Here is a 24,761-nt window from a genome sequence, read left to right on the forward strand (position 1 = left end):
AATCCCAAAAAAAAGTCGCTTCAATTAAAAAAAATATATATATATGTGTTTGAATGCAAAAATAATTTTGAAACTCGAAAAAATGCACGAGAAAGCTATTTTTCCTTGATTTAATTTTTTTTTTTTTGATTGGAGTCAAGTTTTTTTTTTTTTTTATTGAACCAACTTTTTTGATTGAAGTAATGTTGATATGTGTTTGGGCCACATTTTGGCTAGGACGTTTTTGTCTTTATGATTCAATCAAAAAAATAAGTTGCTTCAATAACTATATATTTTCAAAAAGAAAATCCCTTCAATCAAAAAAAAAAATTTCAATCATAGAAAAATTTTTGAATGCGAAAAAATATTTGAGATTGAAAAATTTGCATTTGAACACTTCATTTTTCATTGAAAAAGTCTTCTTTGATCGAAGCAATCCTTTTTGTGTTTGGGCCATTTATGGGTGGGACATTTGTGTCTAAATCATTCAATCCCCCCAAAAAAGTTGCCCTCCCCTAATTTTATTTATTTATTTTTTTTAATAATATGCAAAGCAAATGACTGTCTAAAGTGCTAGTCACATGATCTGTTCGAAAGGTAATGTTGACCCATTATAAAAAATATATTTTTTTGTTCATTTCATTCATTTTTGTTGCAGTTTTATTGCTTACAACTTTTATATATATAGGAAAGTCAATTTCATGCAATGACACTTTTCGGCCACCGGGGGGGTCCTGCTCCACCTAGACCCCACTTAAAATCCGCTTATGGAGATGTGTTAGAACGACTCTGAGCCACTTATAATGCAGATGACTATTTAATCAACAAATAAATCTTTGCTGGATTATGATTTCATGCACTGAACTAAATTACAATAATTTTATTTATATTATGTCATCTCATATCGTTACTTCATTTGTGGTGCAGAATGATTCAGAGTCAAGTTCATTTTACTTTGCATTTATTGCACTCTTGTTTACATTACAGTACAGTAACAATTAAAGCACATCCTTATGAGTGATTGAAGGACATTCATTGTATTCTTGTCTTATATGCTCTTTGTGCTATGAAAACAATGTAATAAATAGAGTACAAACATGTGTGCAGTGAAAACAGTAAAAATACTTTACTAGGAAACTGCAGTACTGGAATGTATAATGAACGTATTTCAAATATATACTTTAATGGAAGAATTTGTGGCTTGCATTCATATCGAAAGAAACAAAAGTGACCACCTTTTAGCTTTACTTCACAGAAAACGTGTGATCCCGCTTCCATAAGGCACCTGAGTCTGTTCTGTGAACCTTGATTCTAAATACATTGTAAAGCCTTATAAATTTGTCTTTACTTTGTTTATTTATTTAAAATCTAAAAGTCGATACTACATAGAGCCAGTTGAGAATTCTTATTCAATTTGCTAAATTATGTAAAGATGCAAGCAGGAATAGAGAAATTTCAAATAGGAGAAACGTTGCCTAACTGATTGCTGAAAAAATATTTATAGAATAAATTTTCATTCTAATATAGCATTGGAGTAATGAAAAAAGATATTAGCTTCTCCAATTTAAAAAAAATAATATTTCAGCAATGCTTTGTGGCATCATTAATTTATTTGTGTATTGCAATCTTTGAAAATAATGACAAAAACAGTCTTCAGTGTCTTAAATTAGGGATTGAAATGAATATTAACATATTTTAGAACTGACTTGCCCTAAAGTGGGTGTTTATACAGATGAGCAATAGTACAAGCCTCATGTCTGATCATGGACTGATGTCTTGCTATTTTAGAGCTCCAATCCAAACAAACTCTAACATCTCCCATCTACTAATATAATTTATTCCCCTTCTCACATCTAGGTTTTAACTAAAGCTGCTTTTAAGGAAACACTGCAAAATATCCATTTGTGAAAATGGGAAAAAGCTCAGTTTTCCTTTTTTCAAATGCCTTGTTTATGTTTTTCGAGATTAATTCGGTGCTGGTTTGAGAATGGTATTAATGCTGCATTCAAGACTGCTGGGAAGGTGCAGATATATTTCATAAACCTTAAAAGGTCTTGTTTCAAGGAAGTAATAAAAATGTTTGTCAAATGCAGTCAGCAATCACTGCATTTTTGGGATCGTGTTAAATTGCTACTACAACCTGTACAGCACATAGCCTTAACAGGGAAACATCATAAGTTGAATGCCTCAAAACTGGTACAATTTAAACTTCATTATGCTGTACACATATGGATGATGTCACATTTTGTGCGTTTATTAGTTTCATGGGTAAACTTTTTGTTTTATGGTTTTGTAAATTCAAATTTTCATGAAAAAATATTGCCTGTATAGTACAGCTAATTGAGCTTGTATGATGGTAGTTTCAACCTGGGATGAATTGAGTGATTATTTGCCATGGGAAAAATGTTCTGAGGTAAACCGGTGTCACAGAGTACATTGTGTTAAAATTGGAAAGTTATCTTATAAAATATATGTAAAGTTGGCAGTGCATTGAGGATTGATGCGATGATTCATTTTGTTTTCAACTCCCGTTATTGGCTTGGGGGAAAAAAACACCTTTTCTATTTGTGTTTTTTTTTTTCAGAACAGAGAAAAAACAGTAAATTTACTTTGGAATTGTTATAGTCAGCAGTAATCATGCCAAGAAACATCCAAACTAGTTGGCTGCTTGAACAACTTTCCGCCCAGTCAAACTTAGCAGAAGATTATTTTGATGTTTAATGGAAGTTCTGCCTGAATGCATGTTCACTCATTCTGCTCCCAACCTTTGATTCACTCATGAAATACAAAAATCTAACGTCGGTTGTCGTCGTCAGCAGATGCATATGCCAGGATGAGTCTAGGTCTGCTTTGGCTCATATTAGTTTTGCCAATCGAGCATTAGAGAGAATCAAAAAGCAATGGACAACAATCAATATACCCTTATAATCAATCTTATAGGAGCATCAATTATTTGGCGAAACCATATAAGGTCAGGGTCGGTACCTGTCCCTCTGGAATAGCGAAGGTCCAATGTATTTTGAAATGACCGTTAAGAAGACAGACACTAAGCCACATTAATATCTGGACAACTCTAATATAGAAGCACTGATGAGTGTAAGGAAGCGTCAGGAGCCTTTCTGCAGCAGCTGGACTTCATTTCTGAGTCAGTTGTGAAGTTTTGATGGAAGCCTCTAAAAAGTAACAAATACCAGGAATGTCCTCTGGGAAGTTGGGCGGAAGCTCCTGCCTGCTCCTGGGAATGAAAACAAACTCTGGACGCTCCTTCAGTAATCTGGGATGAAGAGTACACAAATAAAACATAAATCAGTATGGCAACTGATTGGACCCTGGAAGAAACGCAGCACTCCTTTAAACTTTGTTTCCTGTCCAGGACATGCATTCTTCCCTTTGGTAACCTTGGAAACGGAACTAGCGGTGATGTCACCTGTGCGTGGTCGGGCTGATGTTGATTTTTCGGGGTTGGCTGCACGACTCAAACTTGTTGGCCAGGGTGACGTTATTACCGAAAAGACAATAACGTGGCATCTTTACTCCGACGACACCAGCGAGCACTGATCCAGTGTGCAGGCCGATTCGCATCTGCAAAATAAAATATGTGTTTAACATGAGTTTTTCAATTCAACTTTAGAAACTTACTTTAAAGCAAGAACGTAGGTTTGTATAGGGACGATAGGGACATAACACCACCAACTTTTACGGATTCGCAAATTGTCCCCACCAACTTTTAAGCAAATTTATATTCATTATATAATGAGTTCAGTTATAAAGGTAATTTAGATTGTCTTCCCATAAATTGTAAGAATAGAATTGACCCTACATTATGTTCAGACTTACCTTTACCCCCTTTCACTAGCTGAATGTGCTGGTCCATTTTTTTCCCCTTCAAACGCACATTTGATTGGCTGATGACTGGAACCCCCACATTCACACAATCCCAACAGAAATACATGTCGACATGCCACCTCCTCCGCCCCGTTTTAAGAGGAGGGATATTAGGGTTTTTTTGGCCAGCAGCAGCCATTTTAAGTAATTTAAAAAGACGTTCATGTTGTGAAGGTAGGGAACACACCACTAATTTTGCAACTGAATGTCCAACCTGCATCATAGCATTAAACTGTGTGAACGTAAAACTTGAGTAGAAAGTAGTGACGTGTCTTCCTGTACTTTTTCTACTGTTAACCTTAATCCAACTGTGCATTTTGTGCATTTATTCCCTAATTAAAATGTATGTATTTTTCTTTATCTCCTATCATTGAAAAAAATATTTTTATTTGCCGCCGATGCACATTTTTAACCCCCCCCCCCCCCCCCCCAAAAAAAAACATGCAGGTTATGCTGTTACAGCGTCCCTACCAACGTTGAGACCAAACCTACGCCCTTGCTTTAAAGCAATTGTCCTGAATTAAATTTCAGTTAACTTGAATTTATCTCGATACAACTCCCATGCCTTGCACAAACCCAAACGCTCTCCTTGATAGATTGCGGAATTTGATTGGCCCACACATTTCATGGGTTCTACATTTATTATCAACGATTATTTATCTTCAAAACATTGTTTTCATTTGATAAAATTGCACAACCGTTTATCCATGCTGAAGTCCTCATGTCGAGGAAGGTATGAGAGGTATTTTGTAAAACTTATTAACGAAGTGAATTAGTATTAGAACACAATCCGAATCTTTTCTGCCTTTCTGTGTGGAATGCGAGATAATTGGTCAAGCAACAATCCATGACATTATGAAAGAGAGCTGGATTATTTTATTTGCCAGACGGATTAACTGAAAGCTACTTTACTGATTTTTTTCTTCTGGGTCTTGGAAGCTGGTTCCCCACCTGTATTGGTTCTCCAGTTGGTGTCCTGACTTCATCAGAAAGTTCCATCATCTTTAAAGCCATCAGTGCGATCTGGGTCGCATGAGTGTCACTCTCCTTATGTAGGCCACCGGCTACACAATATGCATCCCCAATGGTCTCCACCTGAACAGATAACAACCCACCAGTATATCATTTTATAATACTAGAGTGGCTTTGGGTGGCTCTTGACAGTTGGTGGGCAAATGTTAAAAACGTTAGAGATTAGTTTTGGGATGTATTATTCTGTCTATCCATCCATACCTCTTATGCTCATTAGCTGTGGGTGTGCTGGAGCCTATCCTAGCATACTTTGGGCAAGAGAGGGGAAAATCCTGGACTGGTTATCAGCCAGTCAGAGGCTATGTACGTACAGTAAACCATTGAGATAACAACCATTTGCATTCACAGTCACATCCATTTTCATCCATTATCATGATCAGCATCATCATTCTATATTGCAGTCAATAGTAAAACAGTAATAATGGGATTCTGTTTTAATAACATCCATCCATACATACATCTAAAACAAAGTTTATCCTGTTCAGGTTCATGGGAAGTTGGGGTCTTTTCCATTTGACATAGGGAAATAGGAAGACTAAATCCTGAAATAGATACCTGTCAGACACAGCTTAATCATTCACATTCACTGTCACTGAGAGGTAACTGAACCGATGCAACCTGTACTGAAGTCAGAATAATATACCCATGAAACATCCGTTCCTAAAAAATGTACTTTATCAAATATTCAAGTCAATATTTTGGGGGGTAAATTTTATTTATTTATTTTGCGCATATTTCCTAATTAATATAAGTCAGATCAGTACAGGTTCTTAAAGGTTAAGTCAGATAGGAGACAACATTAATGAATTATTCAATTGGACCAAAGAGTGTTGTTAACAAGCCTGCCAAATTTGAATGTAGTAATAAGGCTCCGAAACACAAAAAGCCTATCCTGTCAAGTCTCAGAAAGTGTACGTAAGTCATAGAGTTCATAAAATATTGACGGGACATGGGGCGTGGGGCAGATTAATAGGGGGCCTATCTCCGTCAAAGCTGACCGAATGGAAACACAAAGAGCTTTTTACGTTGAAAATTCTTGTGAATAAATAATTAAATCCCTGAATTCTTTATAGACATGGACATAAAACAGTCTCGATTCTTGGTTAAAAGCAAAAAACGGGCAGTTAGCATTTATTTTACGTAAATATGTTGAATGTGCTGCTAGTCTTTAAGCTAATGTGACGACGCCTAATCACCACAAATTGCTTTTTACGTTGAAAATTCTTGTGAATAAATGCTTAAATGCCTGAACTCTTTATAGATATGGATGTAAAACAGCCTCGATTCTTGGTTAAAAGGAAAAAACTAAGCAGTTAGCATTTATTTTACCTAAATACTGCGAATTATGACGCCAATGTCGTAGTGGTTAATTTCTCCCATTGATTTTTTTCACAATGTTTCAAAATGCATGCATGGTACGAAAAATATAATATTTACCTTGAATCCTTGAACAAATCACTCCTGACACAATCCTTTCTGTTTGCAAGCAGTACAGCTTTCATACTTTTTCAACCTAAATCCGGTTTTGGATCGCTGAATGTGTTTGAGAATAACTGCAAGAGACTTCAACCGATGGAACCCTACTTGAAGGCATGGTGCAGAGTCTGGGAAATGTGTCCCGTCAATATCATTACGATGTTAATTTTTAAGTGTGTCTGTTGACTGTGTCAAAACCACGCCCCGCTCAAGTGCCCAATGTCAGTCAATAATCATTATTTGTTGTGACTTAGTAAAAGGCATATGCTTTGGCTAGCTTGTTTCCCATGCCTTTTAAGCTCTTCTACAATGCTAGCGCGGCTTCGTGGGCACATACGCTTGGCGAAGCATCTCTCTTGGTAATTTTAGCACCCACATCTACGACAGCGTGCCTGGGAGAACCACTTTTCTCGACCGCATTTTATGCATACCTCGCTACCTTCGGAGGTAACGACTGGATAATAGGCATTGGCATAAAAATTAAAAGAAGATACTATTTTGTCAGAGCTGTAACTTTTAGGCCTAGCTTGATGGACTAATTACAATTTGAATGATAAAAATGCAATGTTGCTCAATAGTCATAAAACATTTTTCTAATAGCAGTAGAACCCTTATTTAGGCCCTTTTGAAAAATTACAGCAGATGAGGTCAGAAAGAGTTTATTGCTATAACTCAACAATTCAACTCTAAATTGTTCAAGGTATTTGAATCTTTCCAGTACTTATCTTTATCTTATCAAACATATATCATGAATTTAGAAGCAAATCATAAAAATGACTTTACATGAACTTTAAAGGTAGTTACTTGCCCGAACACCACAAAACAAATGTATGAAAGAAAGATCATTCTCTGCATTACTGTTTACAGTTCGAACATTTATTCGGTGATTTTTTATTACCGTAATCGATGCATCCAGATGTGACGAAATAATAAAATATATATCAGAACTTTGCATCAGAAATCCCAGGAATCTGACAAGAATTGTAGACCTTTAGGTTTTTTTCCACTACAATCTTTGCATGTGTCAATATGAATCATATGTATTGAAAATATATAGTGTCATTAATAAAAAAGAAATGATCAACACAATGAGGAACACATTGAAGTGGAGAGCCGTCTGTCTTCCATCTTCTAGGGCAAGACCAGAGGACTGAAAGCCATCAGCCATAAAATCTCAATTGTACTTCATTTTTGCTGTTTTAAAGTCGTCTTCTTTCATGTAACCAGAGAGCACTCGACAACTGTGTGACACAGACAAATGAAACTATTTTTAGACATATACAAGCAGAGTGGAACAGGGTCCTGAAGGAGCTTCCTTGAGTATTTACGATGCATTTGCCAAATACGCAGCTATATCTTTGTTAAGGCTTTGCTGACATGTTGTTTATAGCCTCCAGCCTTTGGAAGTCCTCGCCGATGACTGATACAGACTCTCTTCGTCATTCTGCTGGTATTAGATGCAAATCACTCCAGCGTGCAAATCTGATGCTCCTATCTGCTACATATATTCAATTATGAGTCTTCTGTCAAAACAAAAACTAATTTTGGATTGGAAAATTAGATTACAACAGCAATCAAATTTCTACTAAGTAGTTCAGTTCAATTTTGTTTCCATTGTTAAAGTACTTAATAGTGAAAAAATGTCATCTAAATTTAACAAACCACAGTGAACACTGTTTTAAACAAATTGATAAGATTTTAAGTAGTTCTAGATATAAAATGAATAATGCAGCTGTTGTCGCTCAAATGCTGTGGAAGTGAATGCTGAATGCGCAACAGCATGCCCGTCTTGAATACCACGAAACATCATCACCATCTACGTTATTTTATTATTATTATGTTATAAAATGACTTTGACGCAGGGCTGTCAACATACTTGCAGGGGCCCAGGGACAAGAGACCATTATAGGCCCCCCCCACACCACCCCATCCCTGCCACCTGCTTGTCACAACAACATACGCAGTACTTTTAACGCTTTGCAAGCAATGAGAGTTTACATTTTCAAATTATTTAATTTGAGATGGACAGTTAAATTTAACAGACTGTAATGTGATGTGACACAATATAAACAAACAATTTCCATCTATTGTCCCATGTAGGCTACAACACAATACAACTGAGAGTGCTATGCCAGTCTGCTAAGCAACAAAACAGTATACAGTGCCCTCCATATTTATTGGCAGCCCTGAAAAAGATGTGTTTTTTAGCTTCTAATGTTTTTTTTTTGTTTGTTTGTTTTTTTTTCAAATAATATGGGACCCTAATGGAGAAAAAGAGAAAAATCCAACCTTCAATACAAGTGCATTCATTCAGTGGGGAAAAAAATCCCACATAAAGAAAATTTTATTTGACATCAAATAATGTGTCACAATTATTAGCACCCCTGGTGTTAATACTTTGTACAACCCCCTTTTGCCAACAAAACAAGGTCTGGGGACTGAGATGGCCATGGGAGGAGCTTGATTTTGTGTCTAGTAAACCATTTCTGTGTAGATTTGGCCATATGTTTAGGGTCATTGTCTTGCTGAAAGACCCAGTGACGACCCATCTTCAGCTTTCGGGCAACAGATTTTGATTTAAAATGTCCTGGTATTTCAAAGCATTCATGATGCCATGCACCCTAACAAGGTTCCCAGGGCCTTTGGTAAAGATACACGATAATATCGGCTACCGATAATTATCGGCCGATAATGGTAATTATGACGTCACACAGATAATACAGATAATAAAAAAATCAACCGAAAATGCAATCCGATAATTATATACTTGATTTAGCCTCCAAATGTGCGCAACCAAGCAGTTTTCTCCACTTCTTCACTGCTGCCTGCTCAACCCCTCCCCTCTCTGTAGCCCCTGTGGGAGGAGGGGTTTAGGAGTACGGCGTCATAGAGGAGGCGGTGTTACACATCAGTGTTGAGGCGCTCTCACTAGCGTGCGTTGCTTTTCCAGTGTGTGAAATGAAATAAACGACGCTCTCGCCATCTACAAAACAGTTCCTCAAGGCCTAAAGAAAGCGTCCTCATTGAACACCATTAGCACTAACCCAGCAGCCATTTAAAACTGCATCACAATGATTTTTGGAACGAATATGAGGCTGCTGCTAGCACGAATGCTAAAGCTATTGTTAACAAATAAACTATAAAGGAAGCTACGGGGCTTGTGACAATACAGAGACGCTGCGGTCCTCCCGGAGTCGGAGTGTTTGGGAATGCAGCCCAAAGCGAGTGGTAAATTCCCATCTATGGCTAAACACCTCACGAGATCGATAGTTGACAAGTAGCTCTCTTCCGACGGAGCCCGCCGGTCCGGCAGGCCGCCGCCTCGCCCTAGGCGGGTAGAGCATGAGAGCAGAGCCATGCACCGAATGCGCCGCAGCGAGCCGGCCGGGGCGGGCGGATATCCGGTACGAACTTAGCTGCCGCCGCCACTCCAGTTCGAGACAGAGGCCTGGCGCGGGTGCTAATTTGGCAGCCGGGCGGACTGAAGGGCACAGGCGGGAGGAAATTCCCGAAATGACCCGATAGCCAAACCCCTGGATGAAAAAATAATGCAGTTTATACGACCACGATTCTTCGTGAAAGACATGGCGATCACATCAGTTTTACCACGGACATTTACACAGGTGATGTCAACAAACCATGTTTATCATGACGGCACAGTGGTTAGTTGATAATTGTAACATGCACCAAACGACACAAAGAAGTCATCCAGTCAGTAATGCATTCAGTACGCTTTAAATTTATGACGTCTCTTAATCAGATCATTCTTCTTAAATCTAGTCAAATAATTTTCCCCATCTTGTTTGAGTGTTGAAGACTAGTTGAATGCGCCAGATTATTCCACTTACTTGAACTAAATATTGCAATTTGTTCTTATTAAGCCCAAACATAAAAAAAAAATAATAATAAGGTCATTTTTCACCTAAATCAAGAAAAAATTGCTTTCAAATAATGTTTTGAACCATACATATTCTTGAATAAAGAACATTTCTGACAAGGTTTTTTCTTTTTTTTTTTTTTTAGGATTATGTATAATAATTTATTGCTTAAAATAAGGCTGTTAATCTTATTTTCAGCTGGCCATTTTTCTTCAAGAAATCTGAGTGAAATATACTTGAAGTGCTGGCAGTTAATTTAACTTATTTCCAATAGATTTACACTGAAAACAAGGGACTTTAACTAGTCTTAAGGAGCTGTGTTTTTGCTGTGTAGTAATGTTATACTTTAGGAATGGCATACTTTTAAAGCCATTTTTGTGCAACTTATGTATTTACTCTGTAAGTAATTGTTGCCAAAAGTTTACCATTACACAATGTCAGACAATCTGTCTTTATTTAGATGTTGGAATTTACTACTACTACTACTTGTTCACATTTGATGTTGAAAAAAAAAGAGCAATATTATTTTTGCACAGCAATATTTTCTCTTGTGTATACTTTAAAATTTTACATAAATCTTTAATAAAATTATCGGCTTGACATTATCGGTTATCGGTTGGAACGAGGAGGAAATTATCGGTTATCGGTATCGGCTGAAAAATGCATTATCGTGCATCACTAGCCTTTGGAAGCAAAACAGCCCCACAGCATCACTGACCCACCCTCACACTTCACAGTGGGTATGAGGTGCTTTTCAGCATGCGCATCTTTCGTGGCACACCAGACCCACTTAGAGTTTTTGTTGCCAAAAAGCTCAATCTTGGTCTCACACAAAAATACACACGGTCCCAGGCTTCAACTGGGACCGTGTGCTTTGGTCAGGTGAGATGGGTCGTCACTGGGTCTTTCAGCAAGACAATGACCCTAAACATATGGCCAAATCTACACAGAAATGGTTCACCAGACACAAAATCAAGCTCCTCCCATGGCCATCTCAGTCCCCAGACCTTGTTTTGTTGGCAAAAGGGGGTTGTACAAAGTATTAACACCAGGGGTGCTAATAATTGTGACACACATTATTTGATGTCAAATAAAATTTTTCTTTATGTGGGATTTTTTCCCCACTAAATGAATTTCCCTTGTAATGAAGGTTGGATTTTTCTCTTTTTTTCCATTAAGGTCCCATATTATTTGAATTTAAAAAAAAAAATATTAGAAGCTAAAATACACATCTTTTTCAGGGGTGCCAATAAATATGGAGGGCACTGTAACTAAACATCCTGTGCCTGCCCCTTTCACATCCCTGGGTTTATCAAGCCCTCAAAAAGTGATGCACCTAGATTTGACAGCGAAGTCATTTATAACATCAGTGGATTCCAGTTTTTGAACAAACTCATGCTCAATGGAGAGCATGGCTAGGTTGTTAAGCCTGCCCTGTGATATGGATTCGTATTAGTGTTTGCTATAATACACAGTGGGTTATGGGTTTTTCACCATTAGCCTATATGTAGCAATGCTAACTTTTACAGTGTTTAATATAGATGTGTTTCCTTATTTTGTATGTATGAACTTTAATTCTACAGCGTGTTAATGACCAATATACATCTGTGGAACTGTGAACTGGACTCTCATACGCCATCAACACGCATGCACAAATGTATTCACGGACGCACGCGGCGATAAAACGCAACCGTGAAAATTACCGCCCTTATTTTTATTTACCGTGTGATAAATGGACTCATTGAATATCGCGACAGGCTTAGCAACTTCAATAAAACATGTCGTTAGTTAGTTATGGACTTCCGATCTGCTAGCTTTTTGTGTCTTGTCGTCTTCCAAAATTACAACTGGGTGACGGCGCTTTAGATGTTCATTCACGGCCGACATGCAGCCAAGCTAGGCATTGAAGAGACAGGACACAACAGTGTACCCTCCTTTGTTTCGTTGAAACAAGTCAATCTGGTGTACTTTTTTTGGCTTTGTGCCGCTTTCCCCGCTTGCATGCCGAGCGTCCGACATTTTAAAAAATCTCCCGAAACACCCCCCCCCCCCTAAAAATTTTCTCCTCGGATCTACACAAATCATGTAGGTCACCCTTTCTGACTTCAAAACGGCAAATTTCGCCAAAAGTATCCATCTTACAATTCGATTCGCAATATCACTGAACTCATATGTATTGAAATACAGCACCATTAATCCATACTAGGACTCCTATTGACAACCCAATTTTTATCCTGCGTTTTGATTTTGTAAATCGGGCGCTGTGTTGGACAAAAGCATGACAAAAGAGAACACAAGGAAATACAGTAGATATGTTTCAAAGGTGTAATCAATGTTTTTTTTTTTTTTTTGCTTGTTTGTTTTGTTGTTGTTGCATGTGTGAGTCAGAAGCTGGGGTCGAGATGTTTGTTTTGTCTGCGTGTGAGTGCCAGTGCATGAGCTGTAGATGAAAGTATCTCTTTGGAAGTACTTTGGAGTTTCATGTCTTTGTGTGTTTTCTTATTCAAAAAACACGACTTGTTTAAATTAACGGAAACCATTTGGTTCCTATGGTGATGGGCAACACCTCATAGTCGAAGCTGAATTTTTTAGTCTTATTTATGTCATATTTTCCCAATTTTGAGGCCATTTGTTGACTAATCACTAGAAAATTAATAACCATGATCTTTCTCTGGACAAGATGCACCGTCCCACCGAGTTTGACGACCGTGAAATTCATAGTCTTGGAAAAAAGCCCGACAGACTGATAGATTCCAGTGAATTATACAGTATGAGAATATTATCTGAATTTGGCTACAGTGTTGAGACAAAAGCGATTATGGTGCTCCTATCTAACTTCTCTGTCCAATACCATTATAGTACCACTAAATAGACAAAAAATGCAATGTCTGGAAACATGTTATTATTATGGGCAGTTCAAAGAAGGTGCACGTACCTTGTAAACATCAAGCTCCCCACAATGGTGGTCAAACCTGGTGTACAGCTCGTTGAGCATGGTAATCACTTGCATCGGCGTGCAGAGCGAGCAAACAGCAGTGAAGCCCACCAGGTCAGAAAACAACAAAGTGACCTGCTCAAAATTCTTGGCTTGGACTGCCTGACCCTGCCACAGCTGCTGAGCTACAGTGCCGGGAAAGATGGAGAAGAGGAGATCCACTGTTTTCTTCTTCTCTTCCTCAAGCGCCTGGTGAGCCTGCTCCAAAGCAGCTTTGGCTTTGCCCAGACGCTTCTTTAGGCCGTCCTGTGCTTTGGCCTGTTCGCCAACAAGGACCACATCACGTAACGCGTTGTGAATAGGGATGTCAGACAAGTAGAGGCCGCGGCCCGTTAACTCCTCCAGCTTATCCACACATGGCGAACCCAAGAACAAGATCACGTTGGACTCGGAAACGTAGATCATTTGGCCCTTGAGGTCCATGGGCTGAAAGACAAATCATTTGGATTGAGCTGACATTGACAGTGATAGATCTACTGGAATTTGGAGGGGCTGGCAGTGAATAATCATCTATTAGCGTCAATGGCAGCCATTGGAAGTTGGAAAGCCTGGAGTGGTTTTCTTAGGACATACTGTGTGTTATGACTAAGAACACAAAGTATTGGCAGCTCTTTGGTGTGCAACTGCGTCATCCATGCCAGAGCCAGAATATTTATTTATATTTCAGGCGAATGCTATGTCTAAACATTACAAATGCCACCCAACCAATGTCTGCCTTGTCTAACATACTTAATCTGCTAAGGATCGAACTATTAATATTTTGTTTAGTGAATCTGCATTGAAACGGTCTGTATACACTTCCATTCAGAGAAATCGTGTTATCTTTAGAAAACTTTTTTTTTTTTTTTTTTTTTTTAAAAGTGACTATTAATGAAAAGCTTTCATTTATGAACATATCCACACAACATCAATTAACAGTGTAAGAAATAGTTAATCTCAACATTTTAAATAGTCTTCAACTTGTTTCAATTGATAGGCATACCAGTAGAGCTAGCATTTGTGCATCTAGTGTAGTGACAATTGCTTTCAGCATAAAGGGCAATGGACAGTAAGTCTCTTGGCAGGGCACCTCTGTTATTGAAACACTGCTCTTCTTTCTTGCACCTATAGTACACCTTCTTGAACGGTCACTTACTGTAGGTCAAATGGATGACATCTGCTTGCTACAATGGCTTTTACAGTGCAAAAAGGTGAAAGAGGAAAGCGGTATCATGGATATGTACTGTGCTTCAACATGGTTTGTCTGTTTTTGCAGTCAACATAGACACATGGGAAAATCTTGCAGCTAAAAGAGGATCCTTGGCTTTCTGCAGATGCTGATTCGAAGAACTCAAACCATAACTCTTGAATGGAAAGATGCACTAAAGCCGAACGTCACTTTTGACGTAAAAGACCTTTGTAGTAAAGGTAGGGTAGGTTTCATTATCCCCCAGCATAGGCAGAGTTTGACTTTTGGGGCAGGGGTGGCACAATATGTTGTTGACCCCGGAACGCAGTGTCAGCAATGAAATTAACTTACAATATTTATAATAATAAGTTGACAATGAGCGTTTTTTGTTTCCCATTATTCTTGAGGGGAATTCTAAATCAGGCTGCGTCGGCAATACTTTTCGCCAAGATCTTCATCCATTGAATTTGGTACGCCCGCCGGTGTCGTGCAAATGTAGTTGTTCCAATCAAAAACAGTATCCCCCTGGCGGAGCCATATGGAGGTAGATTTGTGTCTTTATTATTCAATCAAAAAAAGGTGCTTCAATTTAAAAAAAAAAAAAAAAAGTAGCTTCAATCAAGATATATATTTTCAACCAAAAAAAAGTCGCTTCAATCAAAAAAAAAAATGTGTTTGAATGCAAAAATGAATTCGAAACTCAAAAACTAAAAGAAAAATGCATGTGAAAGCTATCTTTCTTTGATTAATTTTTATATTTATTTATTTATTATTATTATTTTTTTTTTTTATTGAAGCTTAATTTTTTTATTGAAGCAACTTTTTGATTGAAGTAATGTTGATTTGTGTTTGGGCCACATTTTGGCTAGGACATTTTTGTCTTCATTATTCAATCAAAAAATAAGTTGCTTAAAAAATATATAGATTTTCAAAAACAAAAATCATTTCAATCAAAAAAAAGAAAAATTCCATTGCAGAAAAAAAATTTGAATGCGAAAAAATATTTGAGATTGGAAAAATCTGCATTTGAACACTTAATTTTTCATTGAAAAATCTCTTTGATCAAAGCAATCCTTTTGTGTTTGGTCCTTATTATAATTAGGACATTTGTGTCTAAATCATTCAATCCCCAAAAGATGCTTCAATCAAAAAAAAGAAGGAAAAAAAAATCACTTTTTGAAATATTTTTTCCTCTCTCTCTCTCTCTCTCTCTCTCTCTCTCTCTCTCTCTCTCTCTCTCTCTCTCTCTCTCTCTCTCTCTCTCTCTCTCTCTCTCTCTCTTTACAACTTTATGTATATAGGAAAGTCAATTACATGTCAATTACACCGGGGGGCTGGTCCCCTTGCCCCCCCCCCCTTAAAATCCGCTTATGTCCCCTAGCTGCAGATAATGAAAAATCATGAGTGTTAGTGTACTGTAGTAATAATAATGAACTATAGAGCACTCATTTCAGGTATTTGAGATAATATTAGAGATTCTGCCCCCAAAAAGTGAAGAGATTTTAAAAATTGATCGATATTTCCTTTCTCTTTTTTGTGCTTTTTATCATGGACCAAATTTGATGGACGAGAACGTTATTGATACTCTGCTACTATGGTGAGAGGCAATGCCGAAACATGCACCAAGCAAATCCCTAACAATGTAAAAATTGTAAAATTGAATTACAAGCTTGATAACGGAAGTTGAAATTAAACTCATTAGTCAAAATATCACTGTAGCTCCTTGGCACCAAGGTTCCACAAGGTGGTGTCAAAGTACAATTTTTTAGTCATGGCTTTTGAACTTCAAGTATTTGAGCTTTTGGGGAACCAGAGCGCAATCGTTTTCTGAAAAATGCACTTATTCTCATTTATTGTAATCGTTCTATGATATTCTAAAATGCTTCGAGATGGTACCAAAGTCCTCTCTACACTGTAAAACAAAACAAAACAAAACAAAACTTAGATACCTGTATGTAAACATGGGAACAAAGTTTTTTTTTTTTTTTTTTGTGGACTTAAGTCAAATGATTCAGCTCTTTTAAGTAACTTGTTATTCAGAGTATTCCTAACTCATTTAATCAAGTTAAAATTGTGAATTTTATTTACTGAGTTGAATTAGCTGGTATGTGGGCCATACTTAAATGTCTTGAGTAAAGTGAACTTGAAATAAGTTGTGTGCAACGGTTGCAACATTACACTCGATGCCTTCAAAGAAGTGTGCTAGCAAATGAGCTGTTAGCCGGGGTGTTTACCTTAGTTGTCTGTGCACTTAGCTGCCATTGTGGCAGCGAGGGTTCCATCCCCAGTTCGAATGAAATATTAACGTATATATTTACTTAAATTAAAGTTCGGTTTACTTGAAATATTGAGCTCAAACCACTTAAACTGAAGTCCTTTTTACTAGGAACAGGGGTGCGTCATTACGTCCATCGTGATCTAACAGTCACTCGCAACATGATGGGTAGATCGTGGCATAAAAAAAAAAAAAAGTTGTTGATGTACATAGTTAATCAAGTTGTATGAGCAACATACAAGCCCCAGTGTAGATAGGGTTGCACGTAAATAGAAAGTAAGTTAAAATGATACATCTCGACTAAGATGTTGTTCAGAGTAAATTTAGCCTGGGTTGTCAATGGAAATTCATCACCACATGAGTTGTACATGCACACTTCTAGCACATTTCTAAAATCAATTAATGTGTTGAACTTTTGCTCTTAAGGTTAATTTTGAAATGTTCATTTGGGATTTTGCAAAACTGATTTGGCATCACATTTTGTGGTGTATTCATTCTTGATTGATACATTCCTTGATCCCTTTGAGTAGAGGGGAGATTACTGTATTTTTTTCAATGCCTCCCTAAACAGCTCTCCTGCAACCGTGAGAATATACTGTTATATTATATATTAAGGGTGTAACGGTACATGTAATAGTATTGAACCGTTTCGGTACGTGGTGCTCGGTTCGGAACGGACGCGTACCGAACGAGTTTCTGACGTAATATAACCCTTACTTTTCGAGGCTGTGAGTTGATCGGGTTACAGTTTCTTTGTGTAGATTATATTTACTCCGTCTTCTCTACTACAATGAGGACCAACACGGTAGGACAGTATAACCCGGAAACGTCAACGGCGAAACAACGTGGCTGCCGTGAGAACGTAGTGAAACGCGGGCGTTAGAGTCAATCAGCCAATGCACACCAGTAGCAGTGCAGCCTCGTGTTATGCGTCCCAGAAGCGGCTCAACGCGACGCACGCGAAAAGAACGGCAGAGTTTATTATTTGACGCGAGACGCGGCCCTCCTGTGTCAATACTACTACCGGGAGCTACGATCGGGCAGACCGGAAGTCACTCGTGTAAAAATACGGTGGATCCGGTCGATTTCCAAACTAATATGCAATCGTATTCGTAACCTACTTTTTGAGTCCATCAGATCTCTTGAGTGGTAGATCGGGGCACAGTTGACTTGTCTTTGTTGATTTACTGCTGTCTTCTCTGCTATAATAATAACCAACACGGCCCCGTGTTCAATACAAAACCCTCCTACCACAACAAAACAAGTCGGAACTAATATTCACATAGGAACTAAAGTTATACAACATAAAATATAAAATCTAAATGAATACTACATCACATTTGTAAAATATAAACACATAATAAAATAAATAATAGCCCATTTAAATAAAATAAATTGAAATGAGCTAAAACACCTGTAATTAAATAATAAGAATAATACACACATCCTGCTCACACAATGAAATTTATTAATTTCTGTGTGGCGCTTTAACTTGAGAAAATCCACCAATCAAGCTTTTGAAAACCGTTCATATGAATAAAAAATGTTTCATTGAGGCTTTCATTTGTAAAATACATGTTAAAATCTTTGTCATTGGGATTGCTTTTCTCTTTAACACAGGACTTCTTTTTTCTTCTTTCTTTCAGAAAGAAAGCTGACCAATACGCGGGGTCTGAAAGGCAAATTGTTGTTGGATTATCTTTAAATACCCGCTACTTTTTGAGCAGAATTCTAGCTTTGTATAGGCTAATGTTCCTATTGTTGAAAGGTGTGTAATAAACAACTAGCACATTTATATTTTGCATTTTGTTTTCTTACTGTACCGAAAATGAACCGAACCGTGACCTCAAAACCGAGGTACGTACCGAACCGAGATTTTTGTGTACCGTTACACCTATACTATATATATCATATATATATATATATATATGTATATATTTAAATTGGCATCAGTATTTACTGAGAAACTTCTCAGTTTTTGTCATGGTGACCGGTAGCTCCCTTCCATAAATAGACCTAAGCCGACTGAGCCTTTGATGGTGGAAAGGCCTCTGACATTTGCCTGTGATCTCGGCTGGTGGCAGAATGTTGCTCTCCACCTCGGGCCGAGCGGTACGGCAAATAAGCTCGACTGCAAAGCAACCTGGTTAGATGTGTTCTGGACGTACCTTCACTGTGTTGTCTGCTCCCGAGACCCCGTGCTTGATCCGAAGGACAAACTGGGTGTTGAGCATGGTCAGGATGCCCTGAAAGGAGCATTTAATCTGGGGACGCACGATTGAGAAGTGTTCTTGAAAGGTGGAAGCACGTCTGAGGCCATCCTTCCTGCTCAGTCTCTTTCTGAGCCCATGCCCAATTTGCACCAGAACCAGATCCTGGTCCAGAATGAGATGGAAGGGGAAGATAGTGGAAAACAAAGAGGTAGGAAGGGTCCCAGCTGAGGTCGCCCGCAGAGGACTTGGGCTCAGGCTTTTATCCCCCTTGACAATCACTGTGTAGAGATGACTGTGCTGTGGATTAGACTGAAGGATGCTGTCTTTGGCACTGGGGGGGTCCATCAGAACATCCACGGTGGTGTGATACAGCACACGAGCGGCTGCCTTGATGACCCCAGGGAAGAAAAGCTCAGTTGTGGGGCGGGGGTTGAAGAAGTAGACAGTAAGCAGACCCGGATCTTTGTCCAAGCACAGCACCGATGCTTCGTTTACACAATCCCCTCCATCTGCTGGGGGTGCATTGCTCTGCTTCAGAAGCACGTTGAAGCTGTTGAGGAAGTCGTGAAGTGCGCCCCCCACAACCCGCAAAATGTGGCCATCTTCTTCGTAGCACATGTGGAAGAGCTCTTCGCCGAGAGACACTCTCAAAGCTTCCATTGGGATTGCTGTGGGATATGAACAAGGACTATGAGACGTTCTATTGAAACACCTATGCTAAAGGGACAGTAGATTCACAATGTTGTACAAGCTGTATAATGATTATTACAAAAATGTCATTTATTTAGTGATGTCTCTTAAAAAATTCCATGTTACACCAACCACCTCAAATTTGACATCATTACGCTAGCCAATTTGTTGAAATAACCTTAATTTTTCACCATATTTAAAGAGCTTTAAACAAAAATCTCTTTCCTGTTTTAGGTTAAGAAATGCCATTCAATTCCAAAGAAAAGTCATTTTGCATCTGGGAATAAAAACGCTCAAACTCAGTCACCCAAGACTACACGCATGGCTCAATGCAAAATCTGGGAAAATTCCACCACCGAGCAAACAAATTTGACCAGACACCAAAAATTTAAAGAGGAAGGCTGCGTGTTTGGCAAGTACTTGATCAAGTTAATGTGTGCCGTATCACCGGTGACGTACATAATGAACACTTGTAAAACCGGACACAGAATTTACAAATCTTTGAATTCATATTTGATTTTTATTGATCTAGCTTTAGTAGTTTCAAAGATAATTCCTTTTTTAAAATACTGTCAATTTTTGGGATATCCTCTAAATAACAAAATATTTATTTTAATAGAGTGCAAAGGGAGTATTATTATTGTGAGGTATACTGTAAGTTTGACGTAAAAGCCTTGGAACAGCACTTACTTTGTGGTTTAAAAAAATCACAACAGTCATTGTGACATTTATTCCATTCCATTTTCTTTATGTGTATAGATGTATGCGTATTCTATAAAATTGAATTTCTCATGTTATTGAACGAAAAGTTACAGAATGTCCAAAGATTGCACGCTATTTTCGTCCAATCTAAGGTTACCTGTTTTGGTGGAGTAAGCGGTCATCATTTCCAACAAATGCTCCGGTTCTTCTCTACAGTCTGTGCAACAAAATGCAATGCTGCGGACACAAAGATGAAGTTACTACATTAAGCAAATGTAATATGAATATGAATAAGTCTGCAAAATTGTTGTCACTTAACACATCTGTCATATTGAATAGCATCAGCACTATCATACCTAGCACTACTATCATTTGACAATATTTCACAGGAAAAAATCTAATAATAATGTTCCACTGTATGCAGAGAATATATTATAAAGCATGACAATATGAATATTAAACATTTTTGGAATTAGGATTTTGTTTCCCTATAAATAATTTTAAAGCAGCAAGGCCAGCAGCATTGTTGAATGATTAGACGACAGCTTTGTAGAATAATAACTAGTTTAACAACTGATTCCAATACAAAAACTGTATTATGTTTCCAAGAAAGCAATACATTTCAGTATTTACTTGACTATTCGGCCCAAAACACCTACAGAATTACTGAATTCCTGTAGTAATCCTTCTTGCATAGTTGTGGAAAAAACAATGTATCCCTGTTGAAATCCCAGTTTTTGTAATATGGGTGTACTGTGGGGAAATACAATGTATTCCTGTTGAAATCCCAGTTTTTGGAATATAAAAAAAAATAGATTGATAAAACATTTAAAAATGTTTCCAAGAGGGGTGTAAAAATGAATGACTGGAATACCACTGTTGCAAAATAAATAATTCAAATTCATGTTAAATGGGAGTCAGCATGCACCTGCCCAAGGGTGTAGGTTTGCATAGGGACGGTAGGGACATAACACTACCAACTTTTCAGGATGCTCAAATTGTCCCCATCAACTTTTAAACAACCTTATTTGCATTATATAATGAGTTCAGTTATATAGGTAATTTAGATTGTCCTTTCATGTGTTGTAAGGATAGAATTTACCCTAGTATTATTAAGTGAATTATTTTCATTATGTTCAGACTTATTTATCCCTTTTCACTCATTGAATGTGACAGTCCATTTTTTTCCCCTCAAACGCACGTTTGATTGGCGAATGACTTGAAAACACAAACACAGGCACGCTTTCACAGTACAGAATTACGTTACATGTCGACATGCCCCCTTCTCCGCTCACTTCGAAGAGGAGGAATATTAGAAGTTTTTTTCGGCCAGGAGCAGCCAGGGTAGGTCATGAGAAAAGGTGGAGGTGGGGAACACACTACTAATTTTACTACTGAAAGTCCGACCTGCATCGGAGTTCGCATGACATTAAACTGTGTGAATCTGCTAAACTGCAAAACTCGAGTAGGAAGCTGCTTAGAGAGAAGTGTCCTCCTGTATGTGTTTTCTACTGTTAACTTTACTTAAACTGTTAGAAATGTAGTGAACTGAAGTTTACCCCCCCCCCAATTTTTAGTTTTATTTTATTTATATGGTCTTAAAGCAGTAGTTTTTGAAAACAAAGGTTTGAATCGAACGGTGTATCACCTGAACCAATACATATAAAATTTTGTATATGTCATTGCCGTCCCTACCAATGTTGGGATCAAACCTACGCCTTTGCACCTGCCGCTATGGCGTTAACAATTAAAATAGTAGATGTTCTCTTGGGCATGTTTCTCTAGACAATTTCTGATAGGTGCCTTCAGCTACATATCTAGGTAGCACTAACTTCCTCTATAACAGGGGTGTCCAAACCTTTTGCAAAGGGGGCCAGATTTGGTGTGGTAAAAATGTGGCTGGCCGACCTTGGTTGACGTCCTTTACGTAGAACAATATATTTAAGCAAATTTTAGCAAGCCATTCTGTGTGTCACATTTGCTTTATTATTTTTTTAAATTAATAATATCAACAATCTCGCAACTAGCCTTTGTGGCGTCCTCTTTCGATTCTCGGGTTCTTGCGAAATACTGCTGCTGTTAAAATTAAACTAGCTTCAAGTTGCTTTGATTTCTCGATAAGTATCTTCCCAGTAATCTTGTCGTACATGTCAGCGTCTCTTGTTTGGTAATATCGCCTCACATTGAACTGTTTTAAAACAGCGACTGTCTGTTTGCAAATGAGGCAGACACAGTTCTTGCGTATTTTAGTGAAGAAATAGTCCAATTTCCAACTATCCCTGAAGCGTCGGCCGTCGCAGTCAAATTTCTTTTTTGTGTTGACTGTCACCATTGTAGAAAACTGGGAGTTAAGGGTCACATGCATGGGGTAATGTTGCTTAGAGTGCTACTGCCTTTTAGTGGGTAAATGAGGAGCAGCATTTAGTGTGTAAGCATGATGGTAGTAGTACTGCTGACCAATTTATTGAGTCTGCGTGCGGGCCAGACGTTATTGATTTTATGACAGAGGCTGGGGGCCGGATGAAATTTGACCAGGGGCCACATTTGGCCCCCGGGCCGGACTTTGGACATGTTGCTCCATAAGCTCAGGTCCTCCTCGACATACAGACATCCAGGATGTTCCAAAAAGTGAACTGGCCCCTGATAGGACAAAGTGTTCCCCACCTTTGTGCGTCAGGGGCTCTCATTAAAATGCAGCTAAAGTATTTGATGGAAGACTTTGAAATAATATTACCTTTCAGATTTCTTGCTTTGGCTCATCATTATTTGGAGGGCAGCGTGAAGCCTCTGAAACTGCATGTTAAAGTTATAAACAGAGATGTCTTTAATTAGGAGCGGGTGGAGAAGAGGGGATTAGAAGATTCCTTAAATGGCAGCCAATTTGTTCTTTTTAAGACGACCCTTTCTATTCTGATCACGTCCGCACCTACCTGGGGACACGCCAGTTTGCGAATGCTTTCTCCGAGGGTATGTAGGTTGACTTTGGCTCTGCTGCTCCTCGGTCTCGGTGTGGGCTCGTGCGTATTTCTCCCGACGTGCACGACCGAGCTCTCCCCAGCATCTCCATGCTGCTCGTCCTGCTTCTCCTTCTGCTGCTGGTTGCTTTTGGAGAACGGACATTCTCCGGATATCTTCAGTTCCTTCAGCCTGGCGCAGAACATCTTCACTGGTGCTGCGATGTCCTCACCACACAGTCGCTGAGCTCATTGTGCATGCAGACAGAAGCGCCAGAATGGTGCTTGCATTTTATTCTTTGCATCTCATCATTGCTAAATCCTCAACCACCTCCTGGACGCTGCTCTTTGGACTAATGCTGGTACTGAGCGATCGGCGCCCAAAAAAGCCAATGAGCAGATGAAGGAGGTGGAGGTGGGGAGGGGGAGTGGAGGGTCGGGAGAAGAGCTGCAGGCCAATCCATGCCCGTGCAATGCACGTCTGGTGGAGCTGAGCGACCTATCAGCAAGGAGACATTATTTCCAGACGACTTCTTGCATGCAATACACTTTTTTCCTTTCACTTTACATGCATTTGGCTGCAGCATGGATGGTGAACGAGTGTTTTGCGCGTTAGCCTCGCAGTTCTGATTGCTATGGTTTGAACTCCAGCTCTGGCCAACACTAATTAAAGTAAAATAACGGTGAAATATGTTCAAATTGAAAAACGATTGCCAGGCTCCCTAAACGTCTTACCAACTCCGCTCATTAGAAGCCATAGGCAGAGTTTGACTTTTGTGGCAGGAGGGGAAAAACATGTTGATGACCCAAAAACCTAGTGTCAGCAATAAAATTAACTTACAAGATATATGCTCGGTTAGTAGCTTAGCCCATGCTTATAAATAGGCCTACAGGCATCCCAGTTATGTGTGTTGGGGTGTGCATGCGTGTGTGAGCGCGCGCACTTTTCTGTGGAGAACTAGACACCGGTTTTGGCGTTCCGGGGAGAGATCCAATTTAATACCAAGTTTTTCCAGTCACTCACACCCTTGAATACAATGGCGTAGATTTGCATAGGGTTGGTAGGGACATAACACGAGCAACTTTTCGGGATGCTCAAATTATCCCCACCAACTTTTAAGCAACCTTATTTGCATTATATAATGACTTCAGTTATAGAGGTAATTAAACTGTCTTCCTATATGTTGTAAGGATAGAATTGATCCTACCATTATTAAGTGAATTACAGTACTTTCATTATGTTCAGACTTACACTGACCACTTTTCACTCGCTGTATGTGCCAGTCCATTTTTCCCCCCAAACGCACGTTTGATTGGCTGATGACTTGAACTCCCCCCCAACACACACACACACACACGCGCGCGCATTCACAGCTCAACAGAAATACAACATGCCCCCCCCCCTTCAAATACAAGGGCTACGAGTTTTTTTTTTTCTGCCAGCAGCAGCCACTGTAAGTAATGTAAAAAGACATCAATGTTGTGGAGGTGGGGAACACTACTGCTACAGTGCT

General features: G+C 38.7%; 1 protein-coding gene across 2 annotated transcripts; it reads right to left on the minus strand.

Moving 5' to 3' along the window:
* Positions 1 to 948: 948 nt before the first annotated feature.
* gucy1a1 (guanylate cyclase 1 soluble subunit alpha 1) lies at positions 949 to 23,616 on the minus strand. Of its 2 annotated transcripts, XM_057843336.1 has the most exons (8): positions 23,224 to 23,616; positions 23,028 to 23,086; positions 20,451 to 20,530; positions 18,857 to 19,569; positions 13,186 to 13,671; positions 4,816 to 4,959; positions 3,407 to 3,561; positions 949 to 3,253 (listed from the first exon to the last, which is right to left on the minus strand). In XM_057843336.1, exons 1-8 carry the CDS (start codon positions 23,452 to 23,454, stop codon positions 3,115 to 3,117), a joined length of 2,007 nt encoding a protein of 668 aa, XP_057699319.1. In that variant the 5' UTR covers positions 23,455 to 23,616; the 3' UTR covers positions 949 to 3,114. The 2 variants fall into 2 exon arrangements, with proteins under 2 accessions (XP_057699319.1, XP_057699320.1); XM_057843337.1 differs by lacking the exons at positions 949 to 3,253; positions 3,407 to 3,561 and having other exon boundaries at positions 4,817 to 7,613.
* Positions 23,617 to 24,761: the final 1,145 nt, after the last annotated feature.

This window comes from Corythoichthys intestinalis, chromosome 8, assembly GCF_030265065.1.
Source record: "Corythoichthys intestinalis isolate RoL2023-P3 chromosome 8, ASM3026506v1, whole genome shotgun sequence".
Lineage (NCBI taxonomy): Eukaryota > Metazoa > Chordata > Actinopteri > Syngnathiformes > Syngnathidae > Corythoichthys > Corythoichthys intestinalis.

What these genes read in the sequence shown, in the direction of transcription:
- gucy1a1 (XM_057843336.1), bottom strand. Translation starts at nt 23,454, where the DNA reads ATGTTCTGCGCCAGGCTGAAGGAACTGAAGATATCCGGAGAATGTCCG. An exon ending in GAGCAGACAACACAGTGAAG is followed by an intron (nt 13,672 to 18,856) that starts GTACGTCCAGAA and finishes TTTGTCTTTCAG; the next exon opens with CCCATGGACCTCAAGGGCCA. An exon ending in ATCAGCCCGACCACGCACAG is followed by an intron (nt 3,254 to 3,406) that starts GTGACATCACCG and finishes TCTTCATCCCAG; the next exon opens with ATTACTGAAGGAGCGTCCAG.